Source organism: Callithrix jacchus, chromosome 20 (assembly GCF_049354715.1).
Source record: "Callithrix jacchus isolate 240 chromosome 20, calJac240_pri, whole genome shotgun sequence".
Lineage (NCBI taxonomy): Eukaryota > Metazoa > Chordata > Mammalia > Primates > Cebidae > Callithrix > Callithrix jacchus.
Genome location: NC_133521.1, coordinates 13,421,294 through 13,433,456, shown reverse-complemented (window position 1 = coordinate 13,433,456; position 12,163 = coordinate 13,421,294). Strand labels below are relative to the sequence as shown.

General features: G+C 38.7%; 1 protein-coding gene across 2 annotated transcripts in view; it reads right to left on the bottom strand.

Annotated features, from left to right (window-relative positions):
* LPCAT2 (lysophosphatidylcholine acyltransferase 2) overlaps positions 1 to 9,968 on the bottom strand; it is an 83,476-nt gene extending 73,508 nt beyond the window's left edge. For both annotated transcript variants that reach the window (XM_035281707.3, XM_035281708.3), the window contains exon 1: positions 9,688 to 9,968. In XM_035281707.3, the coding sequence (XP_035137598.1) occupies positions 9,688 to 9,858 (171 nt within the window). In that variant the 5' untranslated portion in view covers positions 9,859 to 9,968. The remainder of the gene's footprint in view (positions 1 to 9,687) is intronic.
* Between the last annotated feature and the right edge of the window lie 2,195 nt (positions 9,969 to 12,163).

The following is a 12,163-nucleotide window of genomic DNA, read 5'->3' as shown; positions in this document are numbered from 1 at the left end:
AGTATTTTGATCCACTTTGAGTTAATTTTTGTATATGCTGTGACACATGTGAATCCAATTGTTCCAGACCATTTGTTGCAAAAACTAGTCACTCCCTTTCATCATCTTGGCAATCCTGTGGAAAATCAATGGCCACAGATGTATGAACTTAACTTCTGTACTGTCAATTCTATTTCATTGATCTATATGTCTGTCTTGTTAGTGGTACAACACAGTCTTGATTACTGTAGCTTTGCAGTAGGTTTTAAAATTGAGAAATGTGAGTTCTCCAATTTTGATTTTATTTTTCAAGATTCTTTTGGTCGTTTGTAGTCCTTGCATTTCTGTATGAATTTTAAAATTAGCTTGTCAATTTCTGCAAATGAAGCCAGCGATATTTTGATAAGGATTATATTAATCTGTAGATCAGTTTGGGGAGTATCATTATCTTAACAATTTAAGTCTTCCAAATCTATGAATATAGAATACAATGATATTTTGTAGTTTTCAGTGTAGAATTCTTCTGTTGGTAAAGTATTTCACTCTTTTTGATACTAAGTTAAATTGAACTGTTTTTTAAATTTCATTTTCAGATTGTTGCTTGTGAAAAAATACCATGATTTTTTCATATTGATCTTATATCCTGCCATCTTGCTGAACTCCTGTATTAGCTCCAGGTTTTTTGTGCATTCCGTAGGATTTTCTATGTTTAAAAAATCATGTCATCTTGATAGTTTTACTTCTTCCTTTCCAATAGAGATGTCTTTTCTTTTTCTTGCCTAATTGCCCTTGTTAGAACCTCCGCTACAATGTTGAATAGAAGTAATGAGAGTAGACATCACTGTCTTGTTCCTGATCTTAGAAGAAAACTTTTTGGTGTTTCACTATTAAGTATAATGTTAGCTGTTTTTCACAGATGCCCTTTATAAGGCTGAGGAAATCTTAGTTTATTGAGTGGCTTTTATCATGAATGGGAGTCAAATCACTTTTCTCTGTCTGTTAAAATGATCTTGTGCCTTTTATTCAATAAATATGGTGCTCATATTAATTTTTCAGTGTTGAACCAAATTACATTTTTAGGATAAAGCCCACTTTGTCATGATATAATACCTTTTATTAGCTGCTGGATTCAGTTTGCTAGCATTTTATTGAGGATTTTTGCATATATATTCACAATGAATCTTGGTCTATAGTTTTCTTTTATTGTGATGTCCTTTTTTGGGTTTGGTATCAGAGTAGGCCTCGCCTCACAGAATAAGTTGGGGAGTGTTCTCTCTTATTTTTTGGAAGGACTTGTGAAGGATTGGTATTAAATCTTCTTTAACCCTTTGTTAGAGTTCACCAGTGAAGCCATCTGGTCCTCAACTTTTCTCTGTGGGCTGTTTTTAATAACTAGTCAATCCTTTTATTTATTACAGGTCTATTTGATTTTTTACTTATTCTTGAATCAGTTTTGGTATTTTGTGTCTTTCTAGAAATTGGTCATTTCGACTAAGTTATTTAATTTGTTAGCATGCAATTGTTCATATAATTTTTACAATCCTTTTTATTTTGGAAAGGTCAGTAATATTGTTCTCTCTTAATTTGAGTCTTCTTTCATTTTTTTCTTGGCTAGTGCAGACAAATATTTGTCAAATTTTTTTCAGAGTACCAACTTTTGGTGGTGGTGTTTTTCTCTATTGTTTTATTATTACTTTGGAATCATTGCTTGTTTAGAAGTAATTTATTTCAAAGTATTTTTTGTGAATTTCCAACATTTTTTTCTGTTATTGATTTCTAATTTCAATCCACTGTGGTAAGAGTACAAACTTTGTATTATTTTAACCACTTTATATTTATTGAGACTTGTTTTATGGCCTAGCGTACAGTCTACCTTGGCAAATCCTCCAACAGCAGAAAACACAGAATGTTCTTTCTGCTAGTGTTGAGTGTTTTACAATATAAATCTGTTAGATCAAGTTGGTTTATAGTGTTCTTCAAGTCTTCTATTTCCTTGTTGATATGTCTCATTGTTCTACCTTCTATCATTATCGAGTAATTGAAGTCTTTAGTATTGTTGAATTGTCTATTTCACCCTTCAGTTCTGCCACTTTTTGCTTTGTGTATTTCTGGGCTCTGTTGTTAGATGCATATATGCTTATAATTACATCTTAATGAATCAACCCTTTTATAATTATAAATGTCTTTCTTTAGCAAGCATTTCTGTCTGGAAGTTTATTTTATGTAATAGTAATACAACCATGCCAGCTCTAACTTGGCTACTGTTTGCATGGTATATCATTTTTCACCTTTTTACTTCCAAACTATTTATGTGTTTGAATCAAAAGTATGTCTCTTGGCCAGGCATGGTAGCTCACACCTATAATCCCAGTACTTTGGGAAGCCAAGGTAGAAAGATTGCTTGAGCCCAGAAGTTCGAGACCAGTCTGGGCAATATAGGGAGACTCCACCTCTATAAAAAAATATAAAAATGTGTTGGGTGTGGTGGTGCATGCCTATAGTGGCAGCCATTCAGGAAGCTGAGATGGAAGGATCACTTGAGCCAGGAGGTCAAGGCTACAGTGAGCTGTGATTGTACCACTGCACTCCAGCCGGGGCGACAGAGTGAGACTCTGCCTCTACGTAAATAAATGAATAAATAAATAAAGTGTGTCCCTTTAAGGAGGTGTACAGTTACATATTTTTATCAATTCTGCTAATCTTCATTTTAATTATTTTATCAATTTATATTTAATGTAATTACTAATAAGGTAGAATTTATATATGACATTTTGTTAGTTGTTGTCTATATGTCTTACACCTTTTTTTTATTTCTCTATGTCTATATTGCTGCCTTCTCCTGTGTTAAATATTTTCTATGGTACCATTTTAATTCCCTCTTTCTTTCTTTTGCTACATTTAAAAATGTATTTGCTTAGTGATTGTCCTAAGTGTTTCCATCTTAACTTATAATAATTATCTGGTTTGGATCAACCAACTTAATTTCAATAGTATACAAAAACTGTGAGCCATTCCCTCCTTTCTCCTATTTGCATTATTGTTATACAAATTATGTCTTTATACACTGTATGTCCATCAACACAGATTTATAATTATTGTTTTATGTAGACTTTTTAAAGTTGGATTAAAAAAAGATTTACAAACAAAAATATTACATTTGTACTGTCCTTTATATCTACTCATGTAGTTACCTTTACCACTGCTTCATGTGAATTTGAGTTACTTTCCAGTATCCTTTCATTTCAGCCTGAGGAACTCCCTTTATTTATCTTAGGGCATGTGTGCTAAAGACAAATTCTCTTAGTTTTTGCTCATTTGTACTTCATTTTTAGGATAGTTTTCTGGCTATACAATTCTTCGTTGACAGTCTTCTTCTTTCAGCACTTTGAAAATGTCATCCTGTTATTCCCTTCTGGTCTTTGCAGTTCTTGATTAGCAATCAGTCATTAATCTTGTTGAGGATTCTTTGTACATAATGAGTTGTTTCTCTCTGTTTTCAAGATTCTTTTTCTTTGGATTTCAATGGCTTAATTATTATATCTGTAGATACAGATATCTTTGAGTTTATTCTTAGAGTTTTTAGGATAGTTTTCTGGCTATACAATTCTTCGTTGACAGTCTTCTTCTTTCAGCACTTTGAAAATGTCATCCTGTTATTCCCTTCTGGTCTTTGCAGTTCTTGATTAGCAATCAGTCATTAATCTTGTTGAGGATTCTTTGTACATAATGAGTTGCTTCTCTCTGTTTTCAAGATTCTTTTTCTTTGGATTTCAATGGCTTTATTATATCTGTAGATATAGATATCTTTGAGTTTATTCTTAGAGTTCCTTGAGCTTCTTGGGTAGGCAGATTAGTGTTTTTAACCAAATTCATCAAGTTTTTGGCCATTAATTCTTCTAATATTCTTTCTGCCCCTTTCTTCCTTCCTGGGACTCCCATTATGAATCTGTTTGTAAAGCTGATAGTGTCCATAGGTCTCTGAGACTCTGTTCAGTTTTCTCTTTTTTCTTTATGTTCCTTAAACTAGATAATCTCAGTTTACCTGTTTTCAAGTTTGCTGATTCCTTTTTTGTTTAATATAGTCTGCTGTTTGGCCCCTCTAGTGAATACACACACACACACACACACACACACACACACACACTCTACATCTTTATTGATATTATCCATTTGGTGATAACCTGCTCTGTACTTTCTTTTAGCTCTTTTCACCTGGTTTCTTTTAGTTATTGGACCATATTTTAAATATCTGATTTAAAGTCTTTGTATAGGAAGACTAAAGTCTGGGCTCGCTCAGGGAAAGTTTGCATTGACTGCTTTTTTTTTTTAACTATTTATAAGCTATACTTTATTTTTCTTTATATACCTTGCAATTTTAAAATGAAAACTAAACATCTTAAATAATATAGCAACTCTGGAAATGATTCTCATCCCTTACCAGGGTTTGTTGTGATTGCTGTTTTTTGTTGTTGTTAGTTGTTTGTTTAGTGTATTTTATAAACTAATTTGTAAAGCTTGTATTCTTTGCCATTGTGGCTACTAAATTTAAAGTCTCTGTCCAGTTACCTTAGTAATCAGTTAATGATTAGAGATTTTCTTAAGTACCTGAAACTAGTAAGTTTCCTGATGCTTGCAAAGGGTCTCTGTGTACATGTTGGGGCACACCATAAACAGTCAGGTGACAGATGACAATTCTGCCTTAGCCTTCGCTTTCTGCTAGTACAGAGCCTCAAGGTTAGTGAGAAGTGACAGCTTAGGGTATTTTTAGATATTTTCAGGACATGTGCATAGTCTCAAGCATGAACAAAGCCTTACTTATGTGGAGAGCCTTCTAGATTCCTAGGAATATGTCAAAGCTTTTAAAGTCCCCTATGATCATCTCATCCCCTAGCTTTTTCTTTTAAGGTTTTAGCTATCCTACTATTTACTCCAACTGCTACTCCAACAGCTGCCTCAGGCAGCTGTGATGTTAAGCAACTGCCTCTGATTTTTTTATTTTTATTTTTTAAGAAGCAGAGTCTCTCTACGTTGCCTAGGCTGGCTTTGAATTTCTGGGCTCAAGAAATCCTCTCACATCAGTCTCCTGAATAGCTGAGACTACAGGTGTGTACCACTGCACTCACTTACCTCTGATTGTTTTTGACAAACACCCTTGAGAAAAGGCCATTTGCACTGTGTAAGCACCAAGACAAATCACATGAAGACAGTTTGGCAAAGGAGGCCTTCCAGGCAGCCACCAGACTGACCAATAATGACAATTCTTTGGGAATGAGGCTTTGAAGAAACTCCAGCACTATTCTTCCCCCTCTAGTGGTTGCCAGGTTACTGGTTTTCATTATGACTGCAGACTGTTGGTTTCTAAAGGCTACTACAGAGCTGAGGATGAGGAATGAGAATAAAATAAAACTGTCCCAAAGCCTACTATTCTTATCAAGAGTCAGCACTCTTAAATAAATGCTCCTTGGATTGTTGAAAGCCTTTGGTTAATTTTTAGAGCTATGACAAAGCTGATTCTGATAATTTTTTTGTATTTTCATTGTTTTTATGGAGAAGATAACTTTCAGAGGCCTTTACTTCACCAATTTTGCTGATGTCTTGTCTCAATTTTTTTCATTCTGCTTTTTAGACTGAATAATTTCTAGTGACCTAAGTTCACTGACGCTTTCTTCTACCATCTCCAATGTGTTGTTAAGCCCATCTAATTAATTTTCCATTTCAGATATAATAATTTTCAGTTTTAGAATGCCCATTTGGTTCTCTTTTACATTTTCTATTTCTCTGCTAAAGCTCCCCTCAACTATTCATTCATCATGCCACTCTTTACTTTTAAGTCCTTGAGCATTTTTATAATAGCTACTTTAAAGTATTTTTCTGCAAAGTACTACATTTGGTCATCTTCGAGTCTATTTTTATTGCCTGATTTTTCTTTTGATCATAGGTCACACTTTCCTATTTCTTTGAATGTCTAGTATCGTTTTTATAGTAGAGTGGCCATTTTGGATAATATACTACAGATATTTTGGATTCTGTTACCCTTTTCTAAAGAGTATTGATTTCTGTCCTAGCAAGTAGGTAAAATTCTGGCTGGTTGCATTCACCTTGTGAAGGCATAGTTTTATACTTTTTAAGGAAAAAATGGTTTGAAGCTATGCCTTAGTCTTTGACTGAAGCCTTAGTCCTAGGGTAGAGCTTTTCTCCTGTGGTATTACCTTTGTAAGGTTTCAGTGTAAAGCCTGAAATGTTTGCTTTATGTAAGGGCCCTCTTAATTGGTGGGATTCTAAACGTGCTTTCCCTGTTGTGTTAACCAGTTGAAGTGTCTGCTCAGCTTCTTCCTTTAAGCATTATTTTCCTTCTTCCTTTCAGCATTACATTCCTTCTTCCTTTCTGCTGATACTTTTGAAGACTCCTTTGTAAATACACAGTTCAGGGATCAGCCAAGGTTTTGAGAGAATTTATATGCCAATTTAGGGGCTCCCTCATTTCTAGCTTCCTCCTTTCTGGGATTTCCTCCTTCAATTTTTAGCCACTCTGATAGTCCTGAACTTTGTGCTCTGATACATTAGGCCAGTAAGACTGGGGCTTTCTAGGAATCCCTTCTCATGGTGTCAAGTGATAACCATCAGGGAAAAAAGAAGTTAGAGTAATGTTACATATTATAGCACTATTATTTCAAGCAACAAATCCCTCCAGTTTCTGTATGATTTGTATTGCTCTATAGTGCCTTCATGTGGTTTTTTTTTTTTCATATTTTGACTAGGGTTTTAATTGTTATACATGGAAAGGTTTGTCTACATTAAGCTACTCCATCATTCCTGAGACTAAAACTAGCCCTTTTAAATTATTCTTCACTTGAAAACTGACTTACAAATATAATGAAACTTTGCTATCAGTCTTATCTCTTATAAAACAGAATATGTGTTAGATTAAATGGGTAGGAGTTTCAGAACTGTAACACAGTAGGGATCTTGGATCCAGGAGATTTTTCTTGAAGCTCTGTGTACATCATAAGCATACTATTTTAGATAACGTTATATTTATTTGAATGGGTGGTGCAATGAAGTATAGTAGTATACTGGGGAATAGTACTGTGGAGAAGATGCCGTGACTCAAATTCCCAAGTCACTCTGGTAGGTCACAGCTGGGATTCTCTTTGAAGAGTTATCATTATTAAAAGACCAAGAAATAATCTTGACTGAAAGAAAGGACCATATAGCATAGACACTGAAGAAAGACTTGGAATGAAATTCAAGTATGTTAGCATAAGAGTCACTCATGTCTACCACGAGCAACCAATATGGATTTTAATTGAACAAGTTGCCAAATATTACACAACTTTTTTTTTCTCTGCCATCTCAAGGTTTGCAACAAATAATAGTGCTTAATAATAAGTCAATTTTGAGTTAACTTGTTGACAAATTAAGATGATTCCCCATCATATTTCTGTTTTGGTAATAACGTCATCTCCATTGGGTGGCCTTCTCTCAGTGTTATTTTCTGGTTTTCCTTCATTACAGTTACTAAACATGGGAATATATATTTTTGTACTTGTTTGTTTAACTTTCTTAGTGAAATGTGAGAACAACAGTCCTTAAGCAAGACATCAATCATCATTTAAGATTAAATTTAGTCTGAATTAATCATACGAAGCCATACTTAAATGAAAGTATGTCCAATCTTTTAAACTGGATAATATAGACATTGTATTTCTACCATGCCTATTTAAATCTTCCCTTTACCCAGATTATTCAAGTCATTAAAACCTCTTTGGTATCTCTGATCTATATAAATTTAAAAAGTATATTTAGTATCCAGACTTTGTTAAAGCCCATTTAATCCAAGCAGCAAATTTTAAGTACAGTCTATACTTTGCAGAAAATAATAGGGTAATTATCAATATTAAGATCAGTGAACAATACCAGATTCTTTCATATATTGTTTCACTTAATTCCAATCCTACTTTGAATTCTTAATATTCCAATTTAATAGGTGAGAAAAGTATAGTTCAAAGAGATTAAGTGACTTGGGCAAAGTCACACAACTAATAAATGATCAGGTCCTATGACTGACTAGCTATCATTCCATTTTACTACAATTCTCAGAGAGTTATTTGGAAGAGATCTTTAGGCAGTAACAATCCAGGTGATGAAAAAACTTAATAATTTATTCCAGGTGCAATATACATGTTTGTAAACATGCTATTCTGAGTCTCTCTCCAAAATATGAAGTCAAATAGATGGGTATATTTTTAAGTATGATTTAACTAAATTGGACTAAATTTACTCTTGAACAATGACCTATGTATTTACACGTTTCAGAATGTCAAGACACAAAAAGAATATTCATTTAAAGACATGAAGATCACATTTTTAAACGTTTAATTTCCTTACAAAATGGCATTACTATATTCCTCATCTTCTTCCTCTCTCACACCCTTCTTCAACCAGACACTCATCTCCCATTACTCAAGCCACCACCTGTGTTGCTTAGCTCCACAGTTAACCTTCCCACACTGTAAAAGACAATGGTTTTAGTGCATACAAGCTGACTGCAAATGTTATACTGCTTCAAATCCATTAAGTAATGTGTGAGGTGGACATGAAAACTTCAAATTTTTTTCCCCCTGCAGAACATACAGGACAAATGTGGTAAGCAGGGTCTATCTTGTTCTCTGATCACTAACCTCAACAAAGAGGAAGTCCAAAGAGTGCAACTGCTAATGGTAAAAGGAGCCCTTTACAAGAAAAAGGAAAGGAAAGGAAAGTTCCTTCCTGCATAAGAGTATAGTCATTTTGAGCAGTGGAAAACAGTCTGGGCTACTACTCATGCTTCTGTTTCGGAGAAGTGTTTAGGTGAAGATTGATTCTGGACCAAAAAATCTTAAACACCCTAAGCTGACTCAGTTGTCCCTTTGATTCTGACTTCCTACCCTCCAGTATGCTCCTGCTCAGCTAAATCATTACAGCCTTACCTGCTGTTCTAATCCCAGACCTGGGCTCTGCCTTCTGCCTCACTCTTACCCATCCCATACTGACTTCTCTCCTTCCTAAGGCAAAAAAAAAAAAAAAAAAAAAAAAAGACTTCTTCAAACCTACTCTTCCGTGGTAGATCTGCCTCCCACAACACTCTCACAAACTCAAGTTGAAGCTTCTGTCACAGATGCACAGATTCTTCACCCTTCGGGGGCATGGAATGTAGCCTGCGCCACCAGCCAGCTGAGTCTCTTCCTGTTTCGGATCCTCCTCTCAGGCCCACATCTTCCCTGCAGCATCTCTCCTGTGCCCGCTCTGACCATCCTCCAAATGTCCTCAATTCTCAGACGCATATCTCTGCCCCTTTCAGGCTCACGGCCCCTCAGAAGTCCTCTCCTCTCAGATCCACTGCTCTTTCTTCCTCAGATGCCTTTGCTTCCCAGACCCACGCGCCCCTCGACAGCCCTCCCCCGTCAGACCTACACCCCTCACCTGGACCCGCCTCAGACCCAGGTTCCCCTCAGACTACCTCCCCGCTCAGACCCACGCCCCCTCAGAACACCTCCCTCCTCAGACCCACGCCTGCCTCAGACCACCTCCTCCCTCAGACCCACGCCCCCTTCGGCCGCCCTCCTCGCTCAGACTCATGCCCCTCACCTGGATCCCCCTCAGACCACCTCTCCACTCAGACCAGCGTCCCCCTCAGACCACCTCCCCTGTCAGACCCACGCCCCTCACCTGGACCCGCCTCGCGGAGCCGATCTGCGTCTGCTGGACGAAGGGGTTTGGCACCGGCGGCGGGAAGAAGGACGCCTGACGGGGCACCATGGGCGGCCGTATCCCCACGTTCCCGACGCCGGCACCTGGCACTGTGGCCGCCACGGCCGCCGCCTGGGCGCACCGGCTCATGGTCAAGCCGGGCGTGGAACCCGACCGAAGCGACCTACGCGGGCGGTGCGGTCAAAACCGAGCCGAAGCCTCGCTAGAGTCCCAGCCTAGGACGGGGCTGGGGAGGCTCTGCGCAGGCGCTGAAGTTACCTAGACGCCGGCTGCTGCCGCCCCGCCCTTTCGGCTCTGACCGCCCCAGGCCCTGGCCACACCCCCTCAGGCATCTGGCCACACCCCCTTGGTAATATAGGCCGTCCCCTCGGAGAGGAATGCTTTTCCTTCAGAGCTAAGATCCTGAAGGGTACCCCAGGATCCCTAACAAGCCACAGCGAGACACTAGGCAGAATTTCCTGTTTAGGATCAGGCAGACCTGGATTTTTAATCCCTTTTACTGGGCCTGTGACGTTGGCCAAATCACTATCTCCATGAACCTCAGTTGCCTTCTGTAAAATGGAGAAATGCATTCTCAGATAATCAGAACCTGATTCCAGTAATGCCAGGAGCAAGAACTTCCCCTGGGCTGTTCCATTAAATGAACTAATATTAAGACACCCATGATGGCACTAGGAGTGGAATTTGTCTCACTCAAAACATAATGGACTGACAGGAGAGAGATGGTTCTCCAGAGGAAAACTGAGCTGCTATTTCTAGAAAAGGGAAAAATTACAGTTTTCCTCCATGCTAGATGAGGAACCTGACCCAGAAAAGGGAAATGCCTTGGGCTGTGACTCCATTTCATACTGAGGAAGTTCAAGGCCTGTTTCGACCTATCTGGGTCTTTGTTGGGGTGGGAGGGCAGGGGTTGTTGTCCCATTACCTGAAGCCAGTTGATCAAGCCCTGAGTGGCTGAGAGTTAAAGGAAGGAGATGATAATCAACTCACTCCTACTGATCAACTCTGCTCACAGCAGTCAGGCCAGGATAAAATCTGAGCCCTGGGCTTCTCCAAACATACCCTCTGAATCTCAGCATCTTCCAGCCCTACCACATAGATGTGTGGCCTTGAGTCAGTCACTTAACCTGAGTTTGCTTCCTTGTCTAGGAATGGGAGATTCATTCTAACCCCATAGAACCGTAGCAAGGATTAAATAAAATAATGCATGCGAGTGTTCATAGAGGAACACTGAAGAAACGGTATGTTTTCAGCATTATCATGTCATGGAGCCACTGAATCTTCTCTTGATATAATAGGAAACATTAACAACAGTGTATTATAGCCATGATGGAAGATTCCCCAGTCTAGGGAGCCTTCAAGTTGGGACTGGCAGACCCTTGAGGCTCTTTAGCCAGATACCTGCACAGAAGGATGTCTTTCTACCTATCAACAACCTAAGCCAGGCCATGGGTGGCGGCTCATGCCTGTAATCCTAGCACTTTGGGGTCTGAAGAGGGTGGATCCCTTGAGTCCAGGAGTTTGAGATCAGCCTGGGCAACAAAGTGAGACCCCTGTCTCTTAAAAAAAGAAAAAAAAAGAAAGAAAGAAAAAATTAGCTGGCTGTGCTGTTGCATGACTGCAGTCCCAGCTAAGGATAGCTTGAGCCCAGAAGATCGAGGCTGCAGTGAGCTATGACTATGCCATTGCACTCCAGCCTGGATGACAGAGCAAGACACTGTCTCAAAAAAGAAAAAAACAAAACAAAAAGAATCTGAGCTAGGGGGCAGGCCATGGGAGGATAAATGATAGAAAAGATGACATCAGGACCACTGAGGAGGTCACCTGTAGAGTTCACTCCTTACCCACCTTCCTCACCAGGCCCATCATCAGAAGCCAGAAGCAATACACTAATCTGACTATCAGAGCCAGAAAGGGCCTCAGAAAATCCCCAGGCTTTAAATTTCTGTTCGGCAGTAGCTCTAGAATTTCTATATAGGAGGTTAGGGGTGGGTAAACTGGTATGAAGGAGTAAGGAGCTTATCCATTAACACCAGCTGTGTTTAGAAGCAAGCACATTATTTCTCCCCTAGCTGTGTTTACCCAGGGTGGTTTTGGGGGTGGTGGAGGGTTAGTTTGAGGGCTAAAGCTCCTCTGCTAGGCTATCCTTTGGCCTTGCAGGTCCATAATAGCTATGGGACCCTGGAAAAATCACTTCTCTTGAGCCATCGGTCTCTTCATCAATAAGATTCAATCAATAATAGCCTCTCTCTATTTAGGGGGTAGGAAAGGTTCGATTAAGTGACGCTTGAGAAGTGCTTTGCACGTAGAAAGCATATTAATGGAAGGGGATATTATCGTTGCTGTTTATTGTGATTAGTAGCAGCATTAGAACTGAAATGATTGCTAGTGAAGAAACTGAGACTTACAGAGGAAGCAAACCTTGAACAGACCC